This window comes from Chiloscyllium plagiosum, unplaced genomic scaffold, assembly GCF_037043375.1.
Source record: "Chiloscyllium plagiosum isolate Xiang-an unplaced genomic scaffold, Cpla_swu_hap1 HiC_scaffold_22, whole genome shotgun sequence".
NCBI lineage: Eukaryota > Metazoa > Chordata > Chondrichthyes > Orectolobiformes > Hemiscylliidae > Chiloscyllium > Chiloscyllium plagiosum.
Genome location: NW_028270160.1, coordinates 18,666,362 through 18,690,809, shown reverse-complemented (window position 1 = coordinate 18,690,809; position 24,448 = coordinate 18,666,362). Strand labels below are relative to the sequence as shown.

Genomic DNA, 24,448 nt, shown 5'->3' with positions numbered 1-24,448 from the left:
ATTATTGAATTAGGGAGAGAGTGCAGAAAAAATTTATAAGGATGATATCAGGCCTGGAGGGTTTGAATTATAAGATGATGGGTGAGGAGGGATATTTTGACTGGAGAGTTAGAGTTTGGGGGGGTGATCTTACAAAGCTTTATAATATCATTAGGGTGATATCATAAGGTGAATAGCAAAGATATTTTCCTTAAGATTAATGAGTTCAAAACTAGACGGCATAATGTTTAGGTGAATGGAGCAAGATTTAAAAGGACACAAGAGGCAACTTTTTCACACAGTGGATGGTTCATATGTGGAATGAACTTTCAGAGGAAGTAGACATTGCTTCAGTTACAACATTTAGGTAGATGGGTTCACAAATAGCCCTTCCTGAAGAAGGGCTAATGCCCGAAACGTCGATTCTCCTGTTCCCTAGATGCTGCCTGACCTGCTGCGCTTTTCCAGCAACACATTTCCATCACAAATAGAAAAAGTTTACAAAGAGATGGGCCAAATGCAGGCAAATGGAACTAGGTTAGTTTTGGAAACTTGGTCAGTGTGAACAAGTTGGACCAAAGGGTCTGTTCCCATGCTGACCTTATGACTGTATGATTTCTACCCTCTGACTTACTCTCATACCTATAGTATCTATATGGCTAGCCCTGCTCAATCTATGGTGAATGTTAAATCACAGGATATTGATAGTGGGCGATTCAGTGACAGTAATCCCATTGAAGGTCAAGGGGCAATGATTAGATGCTAACGACACAAAGACAGATGCAGGGACAGTTAGTGTTGAGGAAGCGGAGAGGCTGCAGGAGGATTTGGACAGGCTAAGAGAGTGGGCAAAGTGGCAGCAGATGGAATACAATGTGGGAAAGTTATAAGGTCATGCACTTTGGTGGGAACAAGACGGAGAGGGGGGATGTAGAGTATTTTCAAAATGGGGAAAGACTTCGGAAATCTAAAGCACTAAGGAACTTGGGAGCCCTAATTCACGATTATCTTAAGGTTAACACGCAGGTTTGATTAGCAGTTAGGAAGGCAAATGCACTGTAGCATTCATTTCAAGAGGGATAGAATACAAGAGCAGAGATGTATGACTGAGACTGTAAGACATATTCGTCAGACTGCATTTGGAATATTGAGAGTAGTTTTGGGCTCCATATCTAAGGAACGTTGTGCTGGCTTTGGAGAGGATATAGAAGTGGGTTGGAACAATGACCCCAGGGCTGAAGGGCTTGTCACATGGCAAGCGGTTGAGGACTCTCTATCTGAATTTGATGGAAGTTTAGAAGGATGAGGAAGGATCTCATTTGAAACATAGAGAATACTAAAAGGCTTAGATAGAATGAATATGGAGATGATGTTTTCACTAGTAGAAGGGACTAGAACCCAAGGGCACAGCCACAAAACTGAGATGAGGAGGAATTTATTCAGCCAGAGGGTGTTTAATCTGTGGAACTCGTTACTGCAGAAAGCCATGGAATCCAAGTCATTCTGATATTTAAGGCAGAGATAGACAGGTTCTGATTAGTGAGGGGATCAAGGGTTCGGGGAGAAGGCAGTAGTATCGAATTGAGAAAAACATCAGCCATGATTGAACAGCAAAGCAGACTTAATGGGTTTAATGGCCTCATTTTGCTCCCATATCTTACGCTCTTGTTGGACTTGTTATTGCCTGACATTTGTATGGCAGAACGGTAACTTGCCACTTGTCAGTCCAAACTATTTATTTTTCAGGTCTTGCTGCATTTGGACATGGACTGCTTGACTCATACAGCTACCTTCCTTTTTAGTAGGTAATGAATCCAACCAGCAGAGAGTTATTCCCCAATCCATGTGGACTCCAGCACTACTTTTGGTAACCCTGATGACAAATATAGGCACTCTCACCTCCTCACTGAGTTTTGCTCTTTTGTCCCTGTTTGGACCTAAGCTGTAATGACATCAGGTGCCAGGTAACCCTGGCAGAATCCAAACGTAAGAGTCAGTGAGCAGGTTATTCCTTTGCAAATGCATGGATTATCTTGAGTTTTTCTAGGTGCCCAGCTAACACTTTAATAATCATTTTTAACATCTTTCCCAATGAATGACTGAAATTGAGTTGTAAATTTGTTTGAGTTCGGTCCCATCTTGCATAGTGATAGTATTTCACAAGACAATGAAGGGAATCTGTAATGTGAAGACAGGACTTAGCCTCTACAACAATTGTGCTGCAGTCACACCGACCAAAACTATCATGGATAGTTTCACCACCAGCCACAGACCTTGTTTGGCAGATTTGACCTTTACAACTCAGCCAGTATTGATGCTATCAAGCTACTGCTGATGATGAACATTGAAGTTCTCCACCCAGAGTACGTTGTGTTCTTGCCATCCTCGGCGCTCTCTCCAAGTGGTGTTCACCATGGTGTACTCCTAAGCCTACTTCTGCTGTTTATTTGTTTATGTTCATTTATATTATCATTGGCAAGTAGAATACACTCCAGAATCTCTTGAACTATCTGCCTGGTCTTCATTATTTGCCTGGCCATTACCCTACCCTGTCTGCCTCCAAAGCCTTAAGCTGCAGAGTAGTCATAACCAGATGTTTTCTAGCCACAAAACTCTCCATTTCATGGATGCACCACAGTGACAAAATGTATCACTCAGACTCCAAACCACAGAGCCCAAACTGCTCCCATCAAACACAGTTTCTTTGCATGATTATCCAAGTCAAGAGAATTGTCCTGGCATTCATCCATGGGTACAAGATGTGACTGCCACCGGACCGGATTTCCCAGTGATGTCTCTTTATTGTGAACTACTAGCCATCTTAACTAAAACAAACCTAAAAGTTAAATAAAGGCTCATCAGTGACCCATTAAGCAGCTACTTCCCTTATGTTGATCTCACTGTTATGAGGAATTCAACCTAACACATTGCCTATGTACTACAAGACTCAAATTACTAGATGTAGGTTTGCTCGTTGCACTGGAAGGTTCATTTCCAGACGTTTCATCACGCTACTAGGTAACATCTTCAGTGGGTCTCAGGCAAAGCACTGCTGATAATTCCTGCTTTCTATTTATATGTTTGGGTTTCTTTGGGTCGGTGAAGTCATTTCCTGCAGCGATGTCATTTCCTGTTCCTTTTCTCAGGGGGTGGTAGATGGGGTCTAACTCAATGTGTTTGTTGATAGAGTTTCGGTTGGAACCTTGTAATTTATTTTTATTGTGCCTCCAGAGGGAAACTGGAACTGTTCAAGACTGTCACACACTGAAAGCAAAGGTACTAACAAGCTGGTTTCTTACCAAAACAAACTTATTCAAACAAAGACACAAAATGATTGACAAATAGTTTTGAATTTTGCTTATTTATTCAGGAATGTGGGCATTGCAGGCTGGGCCATCCTTAGTTGATCTTGAGAAGATGGTGACAAGCTGCCTTCTTGAAGCGCCATAATCCATTTGGTGTAGGTAGACCCACAAGGGCATTAGGGAGGGAGTTCCAGGATTTTAACCCATGACACTGAAGGAACAGTGATATATTCCCAAGTTAATATGGTGAGCAATTTGGAGAAGAACTTGGAGGTCATGGTGTCCCCATATATCTGCTGTCCTTCGAGAGAGTAACCGTCATGAGTTTATAATGTGCTAAGAAGCCTTGATGAATTTCTGCAGTGCATTTTATAGATAGGAGGACTACCACAACTAAGTGTTAGTAGTGAAGGGACTGAATGTTTGTGGATATGGTATCAAAGAAGTGGGTTGTCTGTCCTGAATTCTGTCCAGCTTCTTGAACGTTTTTGGAGCAGCATTCATCCATGTAAGTAGAGAGTATTACATTGCATTCCCAATTTGTGTCGTTTAAATGATGGACAGACTTTAGGGTGTTGAAAGGTTATTTGCCACAGAAGTCCTAGCTGTTGACCTGTTCTTGCACCCACAGTATGTGACTGGCTAGTCAGTCTGGTTTCTGGTAAAGTTAACCCCCAGAATACCGATAATGGAGAAATCAGTGATGGTGATGCCACTGAATGTCAAAGGACAATGGTTAGATTGACATGGTCATTCATGGCACACAAGCATCAGGTAATTTTACTTGTCACTATCGGCCCAACTGTGGATATTGTCCAGATTTATTGCATTTGCATTGTTTGCAACTCATCATTTACTGAAGCAATGTTCAACATTGTGCAACCATCAACAAATATTGCCACATCTGTCTTAATGTTAAAGTTAGAAATCACATAACACCAGGTTATAATCCAACAGGTTTATTTGAAAGTACAAGCTTTCAGATCACTGCTCCTTTGTCAGGTAATTAGTAGGGCAGAATCATAGGACACAACTTACAGAACCAGTCTGATTCAAGGTTGGGATACAGACAGACGGTGTGTCACACTTCTAATGCATTGTCTGAGCTGAGATGTCACTTTTTTTTGTACTGATAAAACCTTAAGTTGTCTCGAGACTGTGATCTTTTACTATAAATTCTGTGTCCTATGATCCTGCCCTACTACCTACCTGACGAAGGAACAGCGCTCCAAAACCTTGTACCTTCAAATAAACTTGATGGGCTATAACCTGGTGTTGTGTGATTTTTTTTAACTTTACCCACCCCAGTCCAACACTGGCACCTCTACCTTATGTTAGAGGGAAGATCATTAAAGAAGCAGTTGAGAATGGTTGGGCCTCAGACACTACAGCTGAAAAATGTGTTGCTGGAAAAGCGCAGCAGATCAGGCAGCACATTTTTCAGCTCTGATCTCCAGCATCTGCAGTCCTCACTTTCTCCTCAGACACTATACCAAAAAACTCCTGTAGAGGTGTCCTGGAGCTGAGATGACCTCCAACAACCACAATTATCATGTGTTCCAAGTATAATTCACTAGTGGAGAACTTTCCCCAGAGTGCCATTATTTCCAATTTTTGCTTGATGCCACAGTAAAATATGGCCTCATTGTCGAGGGCAGTCACTCTCACTTCACTTCTGGAAATCAGCTCCTTTTTCCATGTTTAGTGTGCAGGAAAATGGTGAAGAGACAGGAGATTGGCACTAGGGAACATCCGTGGAGTGTTTGAGGGGATCAAGAAAACCATCGGCCCAACCCAGAGGAAGACAGCATCACTGAAAACCATAACAGGCAAGATCAAAGACAAAGGCAAGCAGATGGAGAGATGGGTGGAGCATTATTCCGAACTCTAATCCAGGGAAAACAGCATCTTGGACAGTGCGCTAGACGCCATGGAACGCCTGCCTATCATGGAGGAACTAGATGCATTGCCGATTGCCGAAGAGCTGAGTAAAGCAATCCACAGCCTGCCTACTGGGAAGGCTTCAGGATTGGATGGCATTCCACCAGAGGCTGTCAAGTGTGCAAAGGGCATCCTGCTAAACCACCTGCACAAACTACTGCACCAGAGCTGGAAAGAAGAAGCAATGCTGCAAGACATGAGAGACTGCAACATTGTCACCCTATATAAGAACAAAGGGGATAGAAGTGACTGTAACAACTACAGGGGAATCTCTTTGCTGAGCATCGTTGGGAAGGTGTTCATCCCCGTGCTCCTGAATAGGCTGCAGAAAATCACCAAGAGGGTTTATCCAGAGTCTCAGTGCGGTTTTAGGTCAGAACGCTCCACAATCACTATGATCTTCTACCTTCGACAGTTACAAGAGAAATGCAGAGAGCAAAGACAATCTCTTTACATTGCCTTCATTGACCTCATGAAAACCTTCGACCATGAAAGCAAAGATAGCCTGCTCAAACCAAGATTCGTGAAGTACTCATCAGGGACATGTTGTTTGCAGATGACGTGGCACTGTCAACACACTCAGAAGATCAACTGCACTGCCCCATGGGCAGCTTCTCAAGAGCCTGCCAGGACTTCTGCTTGACCATCAGCCTGAAGACCAACATAATGGGCCAAGGCGTTGAGCACACCCCGCCTTTACCATCAACAACTACGAGTTGGAGGTAGTCCATGTGTTCACGTGCCTTGGCTCCACCATGACAGACAGTCTCTCCCTGGACTCAGAGATCAACAGTCGGATCGGACAAGCAACATCAACATTCGTCAGGTTGACAAAGAGAGTCTGGGAGAACAGAAAGCTGACAACGCACACCAAAGTTGAAGTCTACAGGCTCTGACTCCTAAGCACACTGCTTTACAGCAGTGAGACCTGGAGTCTCTACTCCAAACAAGTGTCACATCTCAATGCCTTCCACCTTCGCAGCCTGAGACGCATCCGGACATCAAGCAGACTGACCGAGTCACCAATAAGGTCCTGGCCCGTGCCCAGATACCCAGCCTCTTCATCCTGCTCCAACAACACCACCTCTGTTGGCTGGGCCACATACACTGCATGTCAGACAGATCCCAAAAGACCTGGTGTACGGGAACTGGCCTCCAGCAAGAGAGTACAAGGGTGGCCCCATCTTCGTTTCAAAAGACATCTGCAAGACAGACATGAAGTCACTGAACATGAACATCGAGAGGTGGGAGGACATTGCAAGCGATCACTCTCCCTGGAGGCTGGAATTATGCAGAGGTCTAAAAAAAGAGAAGCTGAAGCTTGCTTCTGAAGAAAAGTGCACCCACAGAAAGAAAAACAGCACCAGACAACACCAGAGGACAGCGCCTTCATGTGCAGTCAGTACAGCTGAGACTGCCACTCCCATGTGGACCTCTACAGCCAAAACAGAATCTGCTCTACAACAAAGATTGAAGCAAGAGCTCCCAGGCGCAGATCCATTGTCTTGCAAGACTAATAGATGCCACCACAATCATGGATTCTCTTGGCTGAGCCTCCTCTTTGGAATATAGACCCCCTGACCCCAATGATCTCCGAAACTGACATAGGGAAGCTGCCTCCATGGCAATGGACACCTAAGCACATGGCAGGGCCTTCTCTATTGGTTGCAAGTGCTGATCTTGCCAAAAAACAAAAGCAGGACTTAATTTGCTCTGTAATTATCTGACTTGGCTTCCCACCTCCATGGAAAACTTCCCCAGCAGAGCAAATGCATCAGAGAGCCACCCAACTTGGTTTTCCTTTAGTTTCCTAGACTCCTCACCACAACCCCATCTCCACAGGATTGGAAACATTCAATCAACTGTGTGCAATGCCAGCCCCATGAAAAGAACTGGACTCTGAATATGTTCCACAGATCATCACAAGGTGGGCTTGTTTAATGCTTCGTTATTTTGAGCAGTCTGGAAAAAAAAACTCAACAATTCACAAAGGAAGCATTCATTCAAGTTCCAAGAGCAGCAAGGAATCCTTTATATCAACAAACAAGACTCAAACAGTTACTAAGATCTTTATGTACTGCCTTCTAATTTAGCAAAACAGATCTGTTCTTCACTTCCTTACACATCTTGAAATTAATGTTATTAATCTAACTGTGTGGTATATGCAGAATAATCTACAACACAAGAAATTATAGAAATCATTTGAAACTCCTAGTCTTGTTAAATAGCAATTAGAAGACTGCACAAAAACTAAGCCTAAAGTGAATGAACTGGAAGCCAACACAACAAAAATGCACAACTAACTCTAATAAGAGGAAAGCAAAATCATAGTTAGTGTTTTATTTTATCCCCTCAGTGAAAACACAGCAGCTCGCAACATTCATCTAGCTGAATAAGCAGCAAGCACAATTACACAGAGTTACCCTCACAGCTGATATAGCAAAAGCCAGAAACAGAATTATAGTAGCAATGTCAGTAGATTAAGCACTTGGAAATGTTGCTGGTAGCTGGGTCTTTAGCGGTCTACATCTAGAATTTCTTCCAAACATCTTGTCCTTTAAGACACTCCTTATAACTTACCTATGCAGCAAAATTTGATCACCTGACCTAATGTCTTCTTTTGTATGTTTCTCTGAAGCACTTTGTGGCATTTCACCACATCAAAGGTGCTATATAAATACAAATTGTGGTAGTAATCCAGTAGCCTGGTTAATTCTCTGGGGAAACTATTCAAATTCGACTACTGCAGCTGGTGAAAATTCAATTCAAGTAAGTTAATAAATCTAAAATGAAGAGCTCTGAGACAACAGAACAATGCTAAAAACACAGTAGGTTGTCTCATGTGGTTTAAGGAAGGAAACCTGCTTGGTCTGGTCTACAATTTTGTATCCAGGCAATATACTTAATCAGATTCCAGCAAACCAGTCATTGAGCCAACAGCAACAGCATATCATATTTAGGTTGACACTGCAAAGTCCTTCTTGTTAACATGTGTTCTTACGCACAAATAGGAAGAGCTGTCACACAGACATGTAGAACCCTGGGGTTGTCATACTTAAAAGCCCATGTCCCATATTTTACCATCATCACTGCTAGTGTTCTGTCCCACCACCAGGTCAACTCCATCAGAGAATGAGACAGAAGCAGGCGGAGACCATATGGCCATTAAGCCTCATCCACCTTTTAAAATGAGAAAGGTTAGGCTACCACTACGCCTTTCCACCCACTCTCCACATTCCTTAACTCCCTGACATCAAAATTTGTCAACAATTAGATGATGGTACATCAATGAGCACCTGAGACAGATAATTCCATATGAAGGTTCATAGTATTATTTAAGGATTTAGGTTTTAAAGTGGAGAAAATTGATTTTATTTATTCAGTGTGAAAATCTGATTTATTTTTTAAAAAAACAGAGCAAAGTTATCTTGAATTCAAACAACTTTTTTGAAAAGGCACGTAACTTCAATTAAATGACCAAGAAGCCACCTTATGATTTTGTTCAGGATGTGGGTGTCACTGCTTATGCCAGAGTTCATTGCCTGTCCTTATTTGCCTTGAAGGCAATGATTTGCGGTGTTCTTGTATCACTGCAGTCCTTGGATCAGTCTGTAAGGGAGTGCCACGTCAATATGAAGTAGTCTCAGAAAGCATAGCATATGCTTCATAACTTTTTCCTGAATAACATGTTTTACATTCAACTTTCTGTTTGCCAATTCATTTGTTTTGTTATTCTATCAAATGCAATGAAAAATGCCCTGACATCTTTTCAAATTTTAGACTGCTTGGGAAACATAAACTGCACTTGAACCCCCCCACTCCCTCCCCCAGTACTTTCCCTGGGTCCAGGAAGAGTTTCTCTTCTTCATTCAAAGCATTTTAGTTGAAATTCCCTTTGTTCCCTCCACTCCTCTATCCCTCTCATTTTCTCTAATACTGCCGTTCTGGAAATAGTTAAAAATCAAACAACACCAAGTAATAGTCCAACAGATTTATTTGGAAGCACTAGCTTTTCAAGCATTGCTTCTTCATCAGGTTGTTGGTGAAGCAGAAGCATAACACAGAATTTATAGCAACAGGACTGCAGTGTCATGGAATGTAATATTAAACAAATTTAGCTCAAGTCTTTCATCTTTTAGAATGAGCATGTTAGTTTCAGTCCTTTCATATATAAATCCCAGAACTTTTTTAAAGTTACATTCTCAAGATAGTTTTAACAATAGGTGCCATCTCAGCTCAGATAATGTATTCAAGATGTGAGGTTAAAGTCTGTGTCCCAATGTTAGGTCAGACTGATTCTATTTCTAAAGTGGGATTTACACAGAATCTTACATGGAGTTATGCAGTTTTTGAGCAAAATAAATGTAATTCTGCAAGTACAAATTCATCCCACAAACTTGAGAGAGAGAGCACGAGTATGTGTGTATGAAATGTCTATGAGAGAGTGTGTGTATGTGAGTGAATGTAATGGGATAGAAGTCTCGGAGAGGATATGTTTTTGGGTGTAAGTGTGGGGGGTATACGTGCATGCGCGCACTTGTGTGCAAGAGCATGTATAGTGCAGTGGGGTCATGAACCCAAGGTCCCAGTTGAGGCCATCCTCATGGGTACCAAACTTGGCTATCAGCCTCTGCTCAGCCACTTTGCTTTGTTGCCTGTCCCGAAGTCTGTCTTGGAGGATGGTCACCCGAAGGTCCAAGGCCGAATGTTCCGGACCGCTGAAGTGTTCCCTGATTGGGAGGGAACACTCCTGACTGGTGATTGTTGTGCAGTGTCCATTCATCCGTTGCTGTAGCCTCCGTCTGCTCTCGCCAATGTACCATGCTTCAGGGCATCCATGCCTGCAGCATACGAGATAGACAACGTTGGCCAAGTCATATGAGAACCTACCACATACATGTGGATGGTGTCCCCAAATGTAATGGTGGTATCTGTGTTGACGTGGACACATCTTGCCACATCTGCCGTGATAGGGTTAAATGGTGTCCTGAAGATTTGAGGTTTGGTGGTTGTTTAAAGGCAAGAAGTGGAGGTGTGGGTAAGGTTTTGGCGAGGTGCTCATCCTCATCTTCCGGAAACTATCTCTTTTCTCTCCTGCCTCTCTCATTCTCTTTTGAATTTTACATTTAGTATCATCCAATTGTACTTTTGCTAAAGCTACTTTGTTTTCAGCTCTATACTTACCTCTGGCTCCTTCAACTTAATTTTAAGATTGTTGCTGACTAAAATTTTCACTTCACATAATTTCAAATGAAGGCTACCTCCAACTGGCAAGCCAAGATTTTCAATTTGTCAGTGAACAATCCCTTTATAACTGTTCCAGGCAATTTTGTTCTGTCCCAGTAAGACAAGTCTTCCAAGTGGCCATTTTAGTTAGTATGGGATTGTAGCAGGAGTAGCATTTTAAATTATGGCCAGAGATTAATTTGGTTATTACTTCAGTGATTTTCAGTGTGTGGGTTCAATCCTGAACGATGCCCCAAATATTTGTTACAACCAAGTCAGGAGAGGTGAACTGATTTCTGTCTTTATTCTTGAATTCATTACAACAGGGTTAGCTTATTTATTACACCCAATTATATACAGTGAAGCATATATTTATTAAATGAACAATATGACTTCCCTTTTAAATTCAATCATGTTTGTTAAGTTAACAAGAGTTAGTTTTATTTTTAGAATGCTTTAAAGATGCAGAGAATATTAACAAGAGGTCTAAAATGTACAATTATACACAACCAACTACTGATGCAAAAACACACAAACACTACAGAGTATCAGATTTTACAACTTGGCCAAGTAACAAGACAGAAAGAAAAATCATTTAAAAATTGCCCAGAGACTTGCTGCAGCTGAAGGATTACTTTCTGTACAGTAGCTGCTGATACAACTTTTTTCTGAAGACGTCACCCTACAGCTGGGGTAGTTCTCTTGCTTTCTTGGAGACAGTAGACTTGATTCAGCATTCTCCCTGAAGTCCTCTCAGCTTACAACAATACAAATTACTGATAGAACCTTCAACTGCTCAGCTTTGAAGCGTGAGATTTCAAAGTGGGGAGAGCCCTTGTCCCTCTAATGTATGGCAATCTTGCTCTATTAGTATAAAATCTTTGGCTCTCTTATATGTAGAGTTAGGTCACATGACATCATCTCTGAAGCATTTGTTCTCTTCACAACTGCAACATTTTAGATACTGTCAGCTAATGTCCGGTTTATCACAATTCACTGCGTTAGCATGTAGCTTTTTAAAAGAAATATGCAAAAGCCCCATACTATCTGATTTTCAAACTTGGGTTGATAGAAAGCACAAACCAGGTTTCTGTACTTAACAGGAATTACTATTTATCCCACATCATTAGATTCTAGCTGCAGGTAAAACAAATAAACTAAATTATCTAAACTATCCAAATTAAAACTCTAAAACCCTCATAAACACCTCTATTTTGGCTGCTGCCGACCTGCTGATTTTTCTTTTGGTCTGACAAGGCTTCTGTTAGTCCTGTTAACAGCCCAAACTAAACAGCTACCGGACAGCCAACTACATATTCCTGGCAGGCAAAGGACTTTTGTCATTGAAAGTTGGTCCACAAACCATTCAGCTTCACTTGGAATCAAAACTTCGGCTCCAGTGAGGGTAGAGATTGCAGGGGGCACCAGCCATAAATTTTCTGGCTTTTCTGGACTCGGGGGAGGTACCAGAAGATTGGAAATTTGCAAATAATGTTGTTCAAGAAAGGTCATAGGATAATGTCACAATTACAGACCAGCCAGTCAGTTTAACTTCAGTGGTAAGGAAGGTTCTAGAAACAAGTATTTAGGATTGAATTGGTAGTCACATGAGAAATGGTGGGTTCATCAGGAAGAATTAGCTTGGATTACTAAAGGGGAAATCTTGTTTAATTAACTTGCTGAACTTTTGAAGAGGTAACACAGCTTTGGTGAGGGTTATGCTAATGTTGTAGCATACATTGATTTTCAGAAGGCATTTGATAGAGTGCCACAGAACAGTGTGAGGAAAGTTGTATGTCATAGTATTAAAGTGACAGTAGCAATATGGATATAAAATTGGCTAAGTGATAGGAAAGAGTACTGGTCAATGAATATTTTTCAAGCTGGAGGATCAGTTTTAGTGGAGTTCCCACAGATAGATATTGGGACTTTTGACTTTCCTGATAAATATCAATTATCTGGATTTTGGTGTGCAGGGGACAATTTCAAAATTTGTAAATAATACAAAAATCTTGAAAAAAATTGTGAACTGTGAGAAGGATTTTGCAGAACTCTAAATGGGCAACTCTTGGACAACTGTCTGTGTGGAGTTTTCATATTCTCCCAGTGTCTGCGTGAGTTTCCTCCGGATGCTCTGGTTTCCTCCCACAATCCAAAGATGTGCAGGTTAGGTGAATTGCCCATAGTGTTAGGTGCATTAGTCAGGGGTAAATGTAGGGGAGTGGGTCTGGGTTGGTTGCATTTCAGAAGGTCGGTGTGGACTTGTTGGGCCGAAGGGCCGGTTTCCATACTGTAGGAAATCTAATGTAATCTAATCTAATACCAATTGGTTGAGTGGGCAGATAGATAGCAGATGCCATTCAGAGAAGTGTGACGTATTGTACTATGTAGGAACAACATTGAAAAACAATAGAAAATAGGTGGTACACTTATAAAAGGGGGTGCAGAGGTATTAATAGGGCCACAGAGAACAAGAGCAATGAGGTGATGCTGAGTTGCACAAGACACTTGTTAAACATCAGCAGGGAGTATTGTGTATACATGTGGGTACCATATTACGAGAAAGAATTGAAAGTGTGGAAAGTGCTCTGGAAAGTGTGCAGAAGTGATTTACAAGAATGGTTCCATGAATAAGAAACTTCAGTTAGGAGTCAAGATTGAAGTTGTTCTCTTTGGAGAGAAAAGCCTGAAAGGTGATTTGATGGAAGTTTTCAAAACTGTGAGTAAGTTGATAGAATAAATAGTGAGAGCAAGAACAAGGCCTAGTTTTAAAGTGCTGTGCAAACGAAGGGTGATGTGAGAAACAACTTATTCACTCAGCAAGTAGTTATGAGTATGGAAATGTACTCCCTGGAAATGTGGAGGAGGCAGGATCAATTAAGTCATTCAAGAGGACACAGTGATTATTTGGATAGAAATAGTGTACAAGGGTACAGAGGGAAATGCAAGAGGTTGGCACAAGTTAATTTTTTTTAAAATTCACTTGTGAGGCATGAGCAACACTGGCTAGCCAAACTTTATTCCCTATCCCTTGAAGATGGTGGTGAATTGCCACCTTGAACCACTGTAGTCCACGTGCTATATGTAGACCACAATGCCACTAGTGAGAGAATTCCAGGAATTTGATCCAGCGACAGCAAAGGAACATCCACATAATTCCAAGACAGGACAGATAAGCGACTTGTTGGGTAAGTTGCAGGTGATGGAATTCCCATGTAACTGCTGCCCTTATCCTTCAAGATGAAAGATGCTTTTAAAGATCTTTAGTATAGTCCGGCACTGCATCATGTAGATAGTGCATACTACTGTTACTGAGTATTGGTCAAGGGAGTGGATGTTTGTGGATGTAATGCCAATTAATGGGCTGCTTTGTCCTGGAAGGTGTCAAACTTCTTGAGTGTTGGAGCTGCATTCATCCAAGTAAGTGGAAAGTATTCTATTGCTCTTGTGACTTCAGTCTTGCAGATGGTGGACAAGCTTTGAGATTTAAATGGCGAGTTATTCATTGCAATATTCCTAGCTTCTGACCTGCTCTTGTAGTCCAATTCAGTTTCTGGTCAATGGTTACCTCCAGGATAATGGGAGATTCAATGATGATAATGCCATTGAATATCAAGGGACAGCAGTTAAATGGTCTCTTATTGGAGATCATCATTGCCTGGCATTTGATGGCACAAGTGTTACTTACCAGTTTTCAGCCCAAGTCTGGATTCTGCCCAGACAGTTTTGAATTTCTCTGTGAGATAGTTCTGTTAATTTTGGCACAAACCACCGGATGTTAGTAAGGAGGAATCTGCAGAGTCAGTAGGGCTGTTTTTGCAATTGTTGTTTCCAGTGCCTTGGTCGATGTCAGGTGACCCATCCAGTTTCATTTCTCTGTTAAAACCTCATGGCCATTGCTACAACTGAATGGCTTTTAGGCCACTTCAGGGGACAGTTGTGAGTCAACCATATTGCTTGTGGGTCTGGAATTAAATGTAGGCCGGACCAGGTAATGATGGCAGTTTCCTTCCTTGAATCATATTGGTGAACCAGATGAGGTTTTTTTTTGACAATTGCTGAGGTCATCATTATTAGACTCAATTCCAGATATTCATCAAATTCAATCTGCCATGGTGGAATTCAAATCTGGATCCCCAGAACATTAACTGAGTTTCTGGATTAATAATGTAACGGTATTACCACTAGGCCATTGCCTCTCTGCTTATTTGGAGAGCTGGTGCAGGCACTCCTTCCACGCCATAATACTTCTGTAATTCTGTGACATTGCTGGAATCTACAAGTGCACAGTTCACAATAGGTATGAAATTCCTTACTTCCAAAACTTACAGCCAGCCTTTTAAATCCATGGCCTTCCTTCTCATTTCAGTCCAAAAATTTAAAAAAAACAAAAATAAAAAGACACAATCTTTAAAAGATAATGCCATTATAAATTAATATGTTGGACATCTTTGTAATTTGTGGACAAGAGACTTCACCCCAACATACATGCTTTATGCAAAGCTCGTACCTTCACACTTCAATCTTGTGGATGCCTCAGAATGTTCCTTTATATGTACTCAAGTACAACCAGGCATTACAGCCTAAAAAGACAGACTGGGTGCATTCCAGCAACTTTGTCTCTCTAACAAACTATTATGTACACAGCAGAAAATACACAGCAAGGATGTAATAACATTTTTATTGGAGATCGCCAAAGTGTACTGAATCTATGGAGTGCTAAGTCAAACCAAAGAACCCTGCACTATGTTCAAACGTCCGAAGCTGCTGTAGGGTTCAAATGGCTAGCATTATCTGTTGCTCAATTGTTTGAGGGTAATTCTAAGGCACTTTGATGTATATTTGACACTTTCCTGATCCAAATAGGACTACCTTAGTACCATTTGTGAACATGTATGATACATGGTGAGCAATGATCCAATGGGGCAGCCATTACCCTGCAGGAGTGTCCTGACATGCCCTATTTCAGTGCCAGAGTGACTCATACATGCCTACTAGGAGCTACATTCTCCATTCGAAATAAAGAACATGTCCAGGCATTCAGCCTTTTTGGAATTAGCAAAAATTTGGGAGCCAATAGCTCAATGAAGCATTTTTCATTTTTCCTACAATAATCTCATTAAATTAGAGAAGGAGTGGGGTAGGGGGAAATAGTAAAGTAAGTGTCAGCAACCCAAATTCACAAGTAGGCCTGAATGATGCAACCGAAACCATAATGTTTACCAAGGTTTTACTATTCGGATAAACGTTAATTAAAGAAAGATGGACTTTGAAGACGAAAGTGGCTGCGAGAAGTTTTGCACAATCCTTCATTTTGGCAACACAGAAATAAAATATGGAAAGGCACAAAGTAAAAGCATATAAGCATTTAATTAACTATTCCTTTCTACAGTCACTTATCACAAGCTTCAGTCAATCACACCACTCAAACTCAGTAGAGACTCACAACAAGTATGCTTTTTCACTAGATAATGCATAGACCCACGGATTCAAAAATTAAGCTTTTCAGCAGTAGAGTCATAGAGTCGCAGAGATGGACAGCATGGAGACAGACCCTCCAGTCATGCCACCCAGATATCCTAACCTAATCTAGTCCCCGCCCATATCCCTCTAAAGCCTTCCTATTCATACACAATCTGGATGCTTTTAAATGTTGAAATTATACCAGCCTCCACCCCTCCTCTGGTAGCTCATTCTATATATGCACCATCCTCTGCATGAAAAGGTTGTCCCTAAGACCCCTTTTAAATCTTTCCCCTCTCACCCTAAACCTATGCCCTCTAGTTCTGAACACCCTCACCCCAGGGAAAAGACTCTGTCTATTTACCCCATCCATGCCCCTCATGATTTTATAAACTCCTATCAGGTCACCCCTCAGCCCCCAATGCTCCAGGGAAAACAGCCCCAGCCTATTCAGCCTCCATTTTAGCTCGAACCCTCCAACCTTGGCAACATCTTTGTAAATGTTTTCCGAACCCTTTCAAGTTTCACAACATCCTTCCTACAGGAGAGAGAGAGAGACCAGAACTGCAGGCAATATCCAAGAGTGGCCTAACTAATGTCCTTTACAGCTACAACACAACCTCCCAACTTCTATACTCAGTGCTCTGACCAATAAAGGAAAGCATACCAAACATCATCTTCACTTTCCTAAGTACCTGCAACTCCACTTTCAAGGAACTATGAAACCTGCACTCCATGGTCTCTTTGTTCAGCAACACTCTCCAGAACCTTACCATTAAGGTATATACGTCCTGCCCCGATTTGCCTTTCCAAAATGCAGAACCTCACATTTATCTAAATTAAATTCCATCTGCCATTCCTCGATTCATTGGCCCATCTGATCAAGATCCCATTGCGCTCTGAAGTAACCTTCTTCACTAGGTAAAAACAATGACTGCAGATGCTGGAAACCAGAGTCTAGATTAGAGTGGTGCTGGAAAAGCACAGCAGTTCAGGCAGCATCAGAGGAGCAGTAAAATCGACGTTTCGGGCAAAAGTCCTTCATCAGGAATATCAGTAACCTTCTTCATTGTCTATTACACCTTCAATTTTGGTGTCCTCTACAAACTTACTAACTATACGTCCTATGTTACATTCAAATAATTTATATAAATGACAAAATCAGCAGACCCAGCACTGATCCTTGTGACACATCACTAGTCACAGGCCTCCAACTGAAAAGTAACCCTCCTCCATCATCCTCTGTCTTCTACCTTTGAGCCCCTTCTGTGTCAAGTTTGAGAGACATGATTTCTCATGCATAAAGTTAAGTTGACTATCCCTAATCAGTCCTTGCCTATCCAAATACATGTAAATCCTGTCCATCAGGATTTCCTCCAACAACTTGCTCACCACCGGTGTCAGGCTCACTGGTCTCTAGTTCCTTGGCTTTTCTTTACCACCTTTCTCAAATGGTGGCACCACGTTAGCTAACCTCCAGTGTTCCAGCACCTCGCCTGTGATTATCGAAGATTCAAATATTTCAGCATGGGGCCCAGCAATCACTTCTCCAGCTTCCCACAGAGTTCTAGAGTACACCTGATCAGGTCTTGGGGATTTATCCACCTTTATGCATTTTAAGATATCCAGCATCATCCATTTTTCAACATTTCACCATCTATTTCCCCACATTCTATATTTTCCATGTCCTTCTCCACAATAAACACTGATGCAAAATACTCATTTAGTACCTCATCCATATCCTGCAGTTCTACACATAGGCTGCCTTGCTGCTTTTTGAGGGGCTCCACTCTCTCCATAGATCCCCTTTTGTCCTTAATGTGTGTATAAAATCCCTCTGGATTGTCCTTAACCCTATTTACCCTCCTGATTTCCCTCAAGTATACTCGTACTGCCCTTGTACTGTTATAAGGATTCACTCTACCTGACATATACTTTTTTCTTTTTCTTGACCAGAACCTCAATCTCTCTAGTCATCCAGCATTTCCTACACCTATCAGTCTTGCTCTTCATAGTAACAGGAACATACTGTCTCTGGACACTCTCATTTTTGAAGGTTTTCCATTTTCCAGCTGTTGCTTTACCTGCAAACATCCACCCCCAATCAACTCTTGAAAGCTCTTGCCTAATACCATCAAAATTGACCTTCCTCCAATTTAGAACTTCACCTTTTAGATCCGGTCTATCCTTTTCTATCACTATTTTAAAACTATTAGAATTACAGTCACTGGCCCCAAAGTGCTTCCCCACTAACACCTCAGTCACCTGCTCTGCCTTACTTCAAGAGTAGGTCATGTTTTGCACTTCCTCTTGTAGTTACAACCGCATTCTGAATTAGAAAATTTATTGTACACAAATTCTTCTCCATCTAAATCTTTAACTCTATGTAGTGCCAGTCTTTATTTGGAAGGTTAAAATCCCCTAACATTACCATCCTATTATTCTTACAGATAACTGAGATTGCCTTAGAAATTGGTTTCTCAATTTCCTGATTATTGGGTGTGGGGGTTGCTACAGTTCAATTCCAATAAGGTGATCATCCCTTCCTTATTTCTCAGTTCCACCCAGATAACTTTATTGGATGTATTCCCAGGAATATCCTCAAGTACAGCCATAACGTTATCTCTTTTCAAAAACGTCACTCCTTTCTTGACCCCCTTTCTATCTTTCTGATAGCATTTGTATCTGGGAACATTAAGCTGCCAATCCTGTCCATCCCTGAGCCATGTCTCTGTAATTGCTACGAAATCCCAGTCCCATGTCCCTAACCATGCCCTGAGTTCATCTACCTTCCCTATTAGGCATTTTGCACTGAAATAAATGCAGTTTAATTCATCAGTACGACCTTGTTCTCTGCTTTGTTCCTGCCTGCCCTGACTGTTTGACTTACTGCTTTTCCCAACTGTACCTGTCTCAGACTGATTTCTTTCCTCACCATCTCCCTGGGTCCCACTCCCCCCACCTTACTGGTTTAAATACTCCCAAGCAGCTCTAGCAAATCTCCCTGCCAGTATATTAGTCCCCTTCCAATTCAGATGCAATCTGTCCTTCTTATACAGGTCACTTCTATTCCAGAAGAGATTCCAATGATTCAAAAATGTGAACCCTTCGCCCCTGCACCAGCTCCTCAGCCACGCACTCATCTGTTCTTTTCTCCCATTCCTACCCTCACTAGCTCATGGCACCAGGGGTAATCCAGATATTACTACCCTCAAGGTCCTCCTTTTTAAATCCCTGCCTAATTTCCTGTCTTTTCCCTTCAGAATCTCATCTTTTTTTCCTTCCTATGTCATTAGTGCCACTATGTGCAATGGTCTCTTGCTGGTTCCACTCCCCTTTTGAGAATAGTCTGCACTCAGATATCCTTGACCCTGGCACCAGGGAGGCAACACTCCATTCTGATTCCTCATTGTTGGCTGCAGAAACGTCTGTCTGTGCCTCTGGTTAGAGAGTTCCCTATCACAATCGATTGCTTGTAATGATGGATGTGTCAGATTCCATTAGAGTTAGACTGTGTACCAGAATCCATCACTTATTACATTTTCCAAAACAGCATACTTGTTTGAGATGGGGATAGCCATAGGAGACACCTGCCTCCTTCTCCTACCTTTCCTGGAGGTAACTCATCTACCTGACTGGATCTGCAATTTTTCTCCCTTCCTATAACTGCTATCTCCTAACTCCTGTATATTTTTCATTGCTTGGAGCAGCATTTAGAGGCAATCTAATAGGACTCGCAAATAAACATTTACTGCAGATATAATCATCAGTAACATGGAAATTCCCCCTAATCCCCCGCATCCTACAAGAAGAGCAAAGCACTTCAGTAAAGGCCATCTTTGCAGTGTAACAATCTACAGACCCAGAAAATAGCACATTCTTAGTGCTCTAAAAAACACTGCTCCAAGCTAACTTAGTACCTATGTTCTTTACTTTTAATCAAGAGACAGATGTCAATAAAACATAACTAAAAAGAACCCACTTGACTCGCTATTGAAGACTTACAATAAAAAAAAGACAGCAAGGTTACACTTAAAAGCCAGGCACTTATTTGCTCCCAAGCTGTGAGCTCTCCTATACAGGTTCCTCAAAAGGTCAGCTACGATTTTCAATGTTTGTTTATTTTTCATCTTCTCTGGATGGTGGGAAAAGGGTGGCATAGAATCAAAAAGGTATAACTTAAGGTATAGTCGGAAAAATCTGTTTTCCTGTTGGTTTGTTGTAGGTAGAAAGAGCAAGGGACAAAGGGAGTGAGTTTTAAGAAGACAGTGAAAATGAGATATAAAACAAAGATAATAAATGAGATTTTAAAAAATGAGTAGGGGATTATCTTTGATTTCTAGGATGAAACTATTCTGACAAAATGTCACAAATTAGTGCTAAAATACCTCAAAAGGGGTACTAATTTGTGACATTTTGTCATAATAGTTTCATCCTAGAAAGCAAAGGTAATCCCCTACTTATTTTCTTCTATCTCATTTATTATCTTATTTTATATCTCATTTTCATTGTCTCCTTAAACTTCACTCCCTTATCTCTTGCTCTTTCTACCTACAACAAACCAACAGGAAAACACAGATTTTTCAGACTACACCTTAAAGTTGTCTTTTTGGTTCTATGCCACCTCTTCCCATCATCCAGGCAACTCCTTCAAAGCCCTGACCACAGGTCATCCTCAAATTTCTTTCCCAGTTTCCCTCATAACCAATGAGGTGACCTAATTCACAAGACCCGTCTTATGCTCCCTAACTATCCAATACTCTTCCAAGTCACATACAAAGAAAAGAACAAAGTAAGTTTACAGCCTAGGAACAGGCCCGTCGGCCCTCCATGTCTGAGCTGATCCAAATCTACTGTCTAAACTTACCGCCCAACTCCTAAGCAGCTGTATCCCTCTGCTCCCCACCTACTCATACGTCTGACCAGACACGTCTTATATAAATCTACTATTCCTGCCTCCACTACCTCTGCTGGCAACGCGTTCCAGGCACCTACCACCCTCTATGTAAAGTACTTGTCGCGTGTATCTCACTTAAACTTTTCACCTCTCACCTCGAAAGCGTGACCTCTCGTTATTGAATCCTTCACCTTGGGAAAAAGCTTTTCTCTATCCACCCTGTCTATACCCTTCATGATTTTGTAAACCTCAATCAGGTCCCGTATCAATTTCCTTTTTTCTAATGAAAACAATCCTAACCTACTCAACCTCTCTTCATAGCAAGCACGTTCCATACCAGGCAACAACCTCATAAGCCTTCTCTGCACCCTCTCCAAAGCGTCCACATCCTTTTGGTAATGTGGCGACCAGAACTGTACACAGTATTCTAAATGTGGCCGAACCAATGTCTTTTACAATTTTAACATGACCTGCCAGCTCTTATACTCAATACCCTGACGGATGAAGGCAAGCATACCATATGCCTTCTTGAACACTCTATCCACCTATGCAGCAACTCTTAGGGTACAATGGACCTGAACTCCCAGATCTCTCTGCTCATTAACTTTTCCAAGGCTCTTCCGTTTACTGTACAATTCGGTCTAGAATTGGATTCCCAAAATGCATCACCTCACATTTGTCTGGATTGAACTCCATCTGTCACTTCTCGCCCAACTCTCCAGTCTATCTATATTCTCCTGTATTCTTTGACAGTCCCCTATGCTTTTGCTACTCCACCAATCTTCGTGTCATGTGCAAACTTGCTGATCATACCAACAGTGCCCTCTTCCAGATCATTTATGTATATCACAAACATCAGTGGCCCTAGCACTGATCCCTTGTGGAACACCACTGGTCACCTTTCTCCATTTCGAGAAACTCCCTTCAACTACTACTCTCGGTTTCCTGCTGCTCAACCAGTTCTTTATCCACCTAGCTGGAACACCCTGCACACCATGTGACTTCACTTTCTCCATTAGTTTACCATGGAGAACCTTATCAAACGCCTTGTCCATGTATATGACATCTACAGCCCTTCCTTCATCTATCAACTTGGTCACTTCCTCAAAGAACTCTTAAGTTGGTAAGGCACGATCTTCCCCGCACAAAACCATGTTGCCTATCACTAATCAGCCCATTCTTTTCTAAATATAAATAGATTTTATCCCTCAGTACCTTCTCCAGCAACTTTCCCACCACTGACATCAGATTCATTGGTCTATAGTTACCTGGAATATCCCTAATACCCTTCTTGTACAGGGGGACAACATAAGCACCCCTCCAGTCCTCCGGCACCTTACCTGTGTTTAAGGATGCGATAAAGATTTCTCTCAGGGCTCCATCTATTTCCTCTCTCGCCTCCCTCAGCAACCTGGGATATACCTCATCCGATCCTGAGGATTTGTCCACCTTAATAACCTCTAGCCTACCCAACACATCTTCCCTACTTATGTCAAAGTGATCTAGAGTTATCAAACTTCTATCTTTAATCTCAACATTCATGTCCCTTTCCTCAGTGAACACTGATGCAAAGTAATGACATTGTAAATGGCTGCCACCTCTCCAGTTTAAATTCATCATACCCCTCCATTAAAAGAAAAACAAATCTACCCTTGATCTCATTATCCTTACAAGCTGTTTATCCGACCTTCAACTTCCCTTTTCTTTCCTAAACGTCTGGACTGTTGTTGCTACTCAAATTGTGCCAATTTTGCCAACAACATTCCCTAATTAGACTTTTGATCTTTGCAACAACATTGAAAATAGCTCTAAGTCAAAAATTACATCCTCTTAAAACTATAGTGTATCATTCCTCATCTTCTAATGCTTTTAACGCAGTCAAATGAGCAAATTCCTCCAAAATCTCTCATTGTCCAGCTCAGAAAGATCTTTCTCACTGAGTTTCAGTCCTACTCATCCAATAGTAGCACAGAATCTCCAGCACTTTTTTTTATTTTCTCTGCTTCGGTATTACCTTCCTAAAAGGTCGATAATTGCCTCCTCCTATCTGTGCTGAATTTGGGCAATACTATCCAAAGACATTGATTAGATTCCCTACAGTATGGAAACAGGCCCTTCGGCCCAACAAGTCCACACCAACCCTCCAAAGAATAACCCACCCAGACCCATTCCCCTACCCTACATTTACCTCTGATTAATGCACCTAACACTATGGGCAATTTAGCATGGCCAATTCATCTGACTTGGTTCAGTTTTCTCACATGAACAGTGGAATGTCCAGTTCCACCACCTACGAGGGTATGATTGATGTCCTTTAGACTCATTCCCAACAGATAAGCAATTTGAATTCCATAGGTTTGATGATGTCTGGAAGGCAATGTTACAAAAGCATAAATACCAGCACAAACCACTTTGGTCGCATGGATTCTCCTATGCTGTACATTATTCGTAATTCTATGTAATTTAGCTGAAGACAGTATGAGGCAAATTACACCACAGGATGTACTAAGAATTGAACAGATCTGCAAATAGCACAAAGAATTAAAGTTACAATGAGTGATAATTGGATTACTAGGTTGTTTCTCACCAGGCAAGAATGGGATACAACGCAATTTAGGATCCTTCTGTCCTCCTTCAACAGGAAACTTGTCCAGAAGCTGCATCTACAAAATGAACAGGCAAGAGTGCATAATGTTCATTACATATATAGCACTTTTATAAATGCATTTGCACTTTTTCATTACAACTGATCCAATTTCCCTGAAAAAAAACAATGAAATATGTTTCAACTATTCAGTGGAAAACCCTTACATTCTTTTTTAAATGAATTACTGAATCACATTCTCATTTGAGCTCACTTTTCTTCAGCTTAAATTAAACTTTTCTAGTACCCTACATTAGGTCGCTTACACTCCATAAATTCCAGCTAATCATACCTTAACCCATTCTCTCTGACTTACATTTGCCTAAGCTAACTAACGTAACTGAATTTCAATTCATTGTCTTGGTTTTTTTATTGATGTACTTTTCTATTCAACCTGTGGGACTTGAACTCAGGCTTCCCGATCAGTGGTATCCCGATCCAGTTGTATCCCAATCCCAATACTAGTAAAAGAAAGCCTCCAGTTCTTGTCTTAGTTATTAATTCTCTCAATTGTGTTTAGTTGATTATAATTCTGGAATTTATATCAATTTGGTATGCATCTGGGAATGGCTGAACTCAATTTATGGTGCATTGTTTCAGTACATGGTAAAAATGTGCATGCTACTTCTTTAAAGAACAACGAGTTAGCTAAGCCATGAGTTCCTTTTCACAAAATCAGATTAACTCTGCTTGATTACATTGAACTTTTTCAAGATTCCTGCTATGTTTTAAAGATTAGATTACTTACAGTGTGGAAACAGGTCCTTCGGCCCAACAAGTCCACACCGACCCATAATAATACTTTCTAACATCTTTCCCATGACAGATGTTAAAGTTAGCTGGTCTGTAGTTTTTCACTTTATGTCTCCTTCCCCACTTTTAAGTAAAGATATTGTTATTTGCACAAAGTTAAAAATCACAACACCAGGTTATAGTCCAACAGGTTTAACTGGAAACACTAGCTTTCGGAGCACTGCTCCTTCATCAGGTGCA

At 41.3% G+C, this 24,448-nt stretch overlaps 1 protein-coding gene across 2 annotated transcripts in view; it reads right to left on the bottom strand.

Annotated features, from left to right (window-relative positions):
* Positions 1–24,448, bottom strand: part of sh3pxd2aa (SH3 and PX domains 2Aa) — a 322,784-nt gene that overhangs the window by 229,416 nt on the left and 68,920 nt on the right. For both annotated transcript variants that reach the window (XM_043712866.2, XM_087998826.1), the window contains exon 3: positions 23,399–23,474. In XM_043712866.2, the coding sequence (XP_043568801.2) occupies positions 23,399–23,474 (76 nt within the window). The remainder of the gene's footprint in view (positions 1–23,398; positions 23,475–24,448) is intronic.